This window comes from Coenobita brevimanus, chromosome 86, assembly GCF_032717465.1.
Source record: "Coenobita brevimanus isolate Jiangsu-jjx chromosome 86, ASM3271746v2, whole genome shotgun sequence".
Classification (NCBI taxonomy): domain Eukaryota; kingdom Metazoa; phylum Arthropoda; class Malacostraca; order Decapoda; family Coenobitidae; genus Coenobita; species Coenobita brevimanus.
The window spans coordinates 27927846-27933954 of NC_137039.1; the positions used below are offsets into that span (position 1 = coordinate 27927846).

The 6109-nt window shown below is 41.4% G+C and overlaps 1 protein-coding gene across 1 annotated transcript in view; it reads right to left on the minus strand.

Moving 5' to 3' along the window:
* Positions 1 to 4797, minus strand: part of LOC145410746 (cytoplasmic 60S subunit biogenesis factor ZNF622) — a 34508-nt gene extending 29711 nt beyond the window's left edge. Inside the window, exons 1-2 of the mRNA XM_080280849.1 lie at positions 4591 to 4797; positions 311 to 425 (exon numbers count right to left, since the gene is read on the minus strand). Coding sequence (XP_080136975.1) covers positions 311 to 425; positions 4591 to 4770 — 295 coding nt within the window. The 5' untranslated portion in view covers positions 4771 to 4797. The remainder of the gene's footprint in view (positions 1 to 310; positions 426 to 4590) is intronic.
* Positions 4798 to 6109: the final 1312 nt, after the last annotated feature.

Below are 6109 nucleotides of genomic sequence, written 5' to 3' on the forward strand. Positions count from 1 at the left end.
AAAATGGATGAAACTGAGGGTGAGTGAAAAGTACAATTATGGTTTTTATGTGGTTAGATGAAAAATATAACCTAATTACTCTGTTACTTCATATAATCACCGCAACAGTCACATGCATCTCACAATACACTACCCACTTATAAGTTCTTGCTGTTTTCTGGCAATCCCATTTGCCATTATGCTGCCAGGATCATAAGTACTGTACTGTACAGTACTGTAATCAATCAATCAGTCAAATATCACTGCTGTTCCTTCACTATAACACTCTTAGTAGTAAGTACTGTACATAAACTCTCTCCAGTTTGCTCACCTTCTGACAAAACTTCTGTCATGTGCTTCTTTGACTTAATGTGGTTATCGTAGGCCTGTTGGCTGGCAAAGGTCTTCCCGCATGGACGACATGGAATCTTCTCAGGTTTACCACCCTAACAAATACATTAAAAAATAATAAATACAATTATAATAATGGCACTCTGTTGTTATGCTGGGTTTACCTTTAGGACAGCTTTCATTGATGGACAATGAAAAGTTTATGACTGACTAAATTTCTCCAAAATGTATGATAAACTGGGGTCAATTGGGGCACTTTTTTTTTTTCTTTTTTCTTGCTGCTCTTGTTTATGGTTTGAGGCTGATAATCAGTACCCAATGGTTGCTGAACCAGTAAAAAATCAAGCTATAATGACAATGCAAAATAATGCACTTTACTTAAATTTAATTCAATTTTTTAAAAATTTACATTAAATGAGTATACAAATTCTGATTAAAAAAAAAAGATACTCATTAAACATCCAATTAGGCATACATAATATACAGTACGGTACAGTATTAACATTTCTAAAACATTCCTACCTGCATTATACAAATGTCTAATTAATTTCATACATATCATAAATACAGTATCTTCCATGTGGCACATGGTGGCAACCATCATCCACTCACTTGATGTAGTGCTGCCTACTTCTTCCTTAGCCTTTATCATTCTTTTTCTGTGCCTGTCTTCCTCTCTTCCTATTTCTCCCATCTTTCCTGTCACTTCTTACTGCTTTTCTTTCCTTTACAGGTGGCTTAACATTGAGTGACAAGCCAAATGGTTTCCTGTAAGCCAAGAAACTATTTACAACACTGGGTGGTAACCATATAACCAAACCATACACATTCTCTACGTGTCAGTAAGTGGGTTGGTGGAGGGTTAGTGCCCCTCCCTGTAAAACAAATAACTCAAAGTCAAATTGCCACCCCTTATGGGATTATGGCATCTGGCAATAGACAGACAGATAGATACAGATAGATATAGATATACTGTGTGTGTGTGTGTGTGTGTGTGTGTGTGTATATATACTGTATATATATATATATATATATATATATATATATATATACCGGTATATATATATATATATATACTATACCGGGTATACCGGTATATATATACTGTATATATATTTTCAATACTATCTATCTATCTATAGCCCAGCGCTCTAATCCCACACAGGGTGGCCGCAGACAAAATGCCCCCAAGTCGCTCTGTCACCCACCATTTGACTGCCCTCCCATCTCATTCCCCCCCTCCCTCATATACCGTACCTCTCAACTCCATTCCTTCACCTCATCCTTGGTCTTCCCCCCCCTCTCTCTCCTCCCACTTCACCCACATACACCCTCTTAGCCAGCCTTTCCTTCTCCATTCTCTCTACATATCCAAACCACCTCAGTGTATTTCTCCTAATTTTCTCAACCACATCCACAGCCACCCCACAACGTTCCTTCACTTCTTCATTCGTCAACCTGTCCCTCCATGTCACTCCACATACTCCTCTCAAGTAACTCATTTCCACTGCTCTCAGTCTTGACTTGTTCCCCTCTAGCAAGGTCCACGCCTCGCTTCCATATGTCAGGGTAGGGATCACAGTACCGTCATGCAGTGACTTCTTAACTTCCATACTCACCTCCCTATTTCTCATCACTGCTTTCAGTGAACCAACAACCTTCCTTCCCTGCTGTACCCTTTCAAGCACTTCATCCCCAAAACTTCCATCCTTACTCATCACACTACCCAAGTACCTGAATGCACTCACATTCTCCATATCTTCACCATCCAACCTCACTGTGCATTCTGTGTTTTCAAACACCATAACTTTTGTTTACATTCACTTTCAGATTCCTCTTCCTACACACTGTCCCAAATCCATTCACCAAACCTTGCAACTTCCCTTCATCTTCACTCAACAATACTACCGTATATCATCAGCAAACAGCAACACCTGAATCTTCCACATCACACCCTCATTCATTAGAGCCACCCCCACATCCGATGCCCTACCTTGCACCTCCTTTACAACCCCATCCATGTATATATTAAACAGTCATGGAGACATCACACATCTCTGTTTCAGTTCCACATTGAGATCAAAGAACTCACACAGCTCACCATCCACTTGCACCATAGCCCTAGCTCCTTCGTACATACTCTTCACAGCACTCAACAACTTCCCATTCACTCCATAATATTCTTAATACTTTCCACATACCTTGCCTATCTATTCTGTCATAAGCTTTCTCCAAGTCCAAGAAGGCAGCTTACACTTTCTTTCCCTTCTCTAGGTACTTCTCCACTAAACATCTTAGAACAAAAATCTGATCTACATACCCTTCTCCCTTCCTAAATCCCCCTTGTTCTTCTCCAACTAGCTTCTCTGTTATTTACCTAACCCTATCAATGAGTAATCTACCAAATATTTTTCCAGTCACACTAAGAAGGCAAATACCCTATGGTTGGTAAATACTTCTCCCTCCCCTTTTCCTTTGTATAACAGAAGAATTATACCTGATTTCCAGTCCTCTGGAACCCTTTCGGCTTCCCAAGCCAATCTACACAACTTCCATATCCACTCTAACAATCTCGACCCCCATGTGATTTTGAAGGTATGAATTATAAAACACAAGTCAAGAGTGAGAGCAGTGGAAATGAGTTATTTAAGAGGAGCCTGTGGAGTCACGTGGAGAGACAGGCTGACGAATGGAAGATATAAAGGAGCGTTGTGGTGTGGATGTGGATGTGATAGGAAGCGTTATGAGAAACACACTGAGGTGGTTTGGCCATGTGGAGAGGATGGAGGGTGAAAGACTGACGAAGAGAGTGTATGTGAGTGAGGTGGAGGGGGGAAGAGGGAGGGGGAGGCCGAGGATGAGATGGAGGGATGGGGTGGAGAGGTATATGAGAGAGGGGTGTGTGAGTTGGGAGCAGGGCAGTAAAATGGCGGGGGACAGGGCGACTTGGAGGCGATTTGTTCGTGGCCACCCCAAACGGGATTGAGGCGTCTAGCAATAGATAGATAGATAGAATTAGAAAACAACTAGTCTGACAAACCGCAGCAAGCAGCCACCTGCCATGTCTAGAACTTTCAGGCTGATACGACTCCAAAGTCAATCCATAACTAATCATTCATCCTTACTAGCTTATGCTAACACAACTTAACCTAATTCAACCAAACCTAACAATTTAACATAATCTACCTAACCTGAACAATCTAGGAACAAATTACTTGTAGGTCCTAATCAACCCATTGCCCTCTGGAGGACGCCACTGCCAACATCAATGAAACAATTCCATGCTCTTGAAAAATGTATTATTTTTGCAGAATCTGGGTGTCCCAAATGAATTATACAATTATTATTAATATAAAAGATATTTCTGCTGAATCTCACTCTCATAAATGAATTTACAATTATGAAGATTATCTATCTATCTATCTATTGCCAGACGCCTCAATTCCGTACGGGATGGCCACAAACAAATCGCCTCCACGTCACCCTGTCCCCCGCCATTTCACTGCCCTGCTCCCAACTCACACCCCCCTCTCTCATATACCTCTCCACTCCAACCCTTCATCTCATCCTCGGCCTCCCCCTCCTTCCCCCCCTCCACCTCAATCACATACACTCTCCTCATCAGTCTCTCACACTCCATCCTTTCCACATGGCCAAACCACCTCAGTGTGTTCCTCATAACGCTTCCTATCACATCCACATCCACACCACAACGCTCCTTTATATCCTCATTTGTCAGCCTGCCTCTCCATGAAGATAATCCCTGTCATAAAATTTTCATTTATTAATGGGAGCTTTCCTGAAGTTCGTCCCTGCCCTCTGTAAGATGTCACTACCAAGATCAACAAACCTAACCGGGAGCTCTCTGTAACATGAATGTTATTTCTGCAAAAAATGGGAGTCATGAATTATACAATTAAAAGATATACCGTAATACTTGTCATAAAATTTTCATAATTAGCTAATGAGCTCTCGTGCAGTTCATGCAGTTTCTGCATTGCATAACCTGCTGCAATGAATGCCAAAATATGTATCTAAGCCTAGCCTACCTGGTAGAATTTTTCAAACTGTCACAAAACTTCCATGCTGACAATTACACTATATTTGGATTACTCATTAGCAAAATATTAAAAGCTTACAGGAGTGCTACTGGCATTTTTCATCTTTCCCGATCGTCTGATAATTCCATAACAAAATGAGTGATATTGCAAGGCTCCCCATAACAACGTTTTTTCTTCTTTTCTTTCCTTTTTTGCCTACCTGTGCATTGGGACTGGGTATCTGGCCTACGCGCTCATTATACAGTTCTCTTGAGACTGGAGGCAGCTCAGCCACCTTTCTCATCAGATTATACCGATGCCAGTCGGAACGAAAGTGATCACGCTGGCCATCTGCATTTACGAAGGCGACGTGACAGCTAAGACACGTAAACGTGGCCATTATGTATGTCACACAACACTGTCCATATTCCACACTGGCACACTCCACCATCCAGCTGCAAGTTTTTTGGGTCGATCCGGCCCCAAAGTCAATCCGTCTCCATTCATTTTTTTGACGTTACTAACCTAAATTAATCCAAGGTAATTTAACATAACTTAATCTGTCCTAACATAACCCAAGTCTAACTGACCATAATATATTCTAACCTAACTTGAACGCATTACAGACGAATTAGTTTTGGGCCGGATCAACCTGCTGCCTGATTTTTTTTTTTTTTTAATAGATTAAGGAAAAACAAATGAAACAAATCTGAAACCCCGACGTAATGGGGGTACTTCCAGAGTGCTGAGTCCTAGGTCATGAGAATTCTCTTGACCTAGGCTGAGTCATTCCAAACTCGGTCCTACACTGGTCTTCCGCTGCTTGTCGTGGATTGTTTGTACTCACAGAGTTATACATATAGAGTGCGCCACCCTGGTTTGAAAGTGACGCAACCGGAAGTGGCTCAGCGGCCATATTGGGATGCCCAGTCTCACGCTCAATTCAAAACAGGTAAGATGTTCTCGCTTCTGGCATCACGGATGATTCCTCTCCTGTGGCTACTGAAGCACTTGTTTTCATGGTTGTATGTGTAAATGGTTCATGGAAACTCCCTGTTGGCTACATTTTAATTCACGGGCTGGCTGGATCTGAGCGAGCAAACCTCATTCGTCAATGTATTCACATGCTAGCAGATGTAGGGGTCAAGGTTATTTCTTTGACATGTGATGGGCCATCCAGTCACATGACCATGTTAAAAGAACTAGGAGCCTCCATGAACCCAGAGAATTTAGACCCAAGTTTTCCACATCCTTCATTACCTCAAGAAAGAGTTTATGTGCTGCTTGACGTTTGTCATATGCTCAAGCTTTTGCGCAACACTTTTTGCTGTTTGTGGGTGCATGAAAGATGGATCAGGAAATAAAATAGAATGGAAATATATTCAAGCACTGCATCAACTTCAAGAAGAGGAGGCCCTTCATTTAGGAAATAAACTCAGGGATATCCATCTTTCATGGCACACTCAAAAGATGAAAGTAAAACTTGCTGCGCAAACACTGAGTTCTAGTGTAGCTGATGCATTAATCTTCTGTCGGGATTCATTACATCTCCCACAGTTTAAGGATTGTCAGGGTACAGTTAAATTTCTGCAAATGGCTGATAAACTTTTTGATGTACTGAACTCGAGAAACAAATTTGCTAGAGGAATGAAAGCAGCACTTCAACCTGAGACAGAAGTAGTTTCAATGTCATTCTTAGATCAAGCATTTGCTTATCTAATGACTATCACTAATTCTGA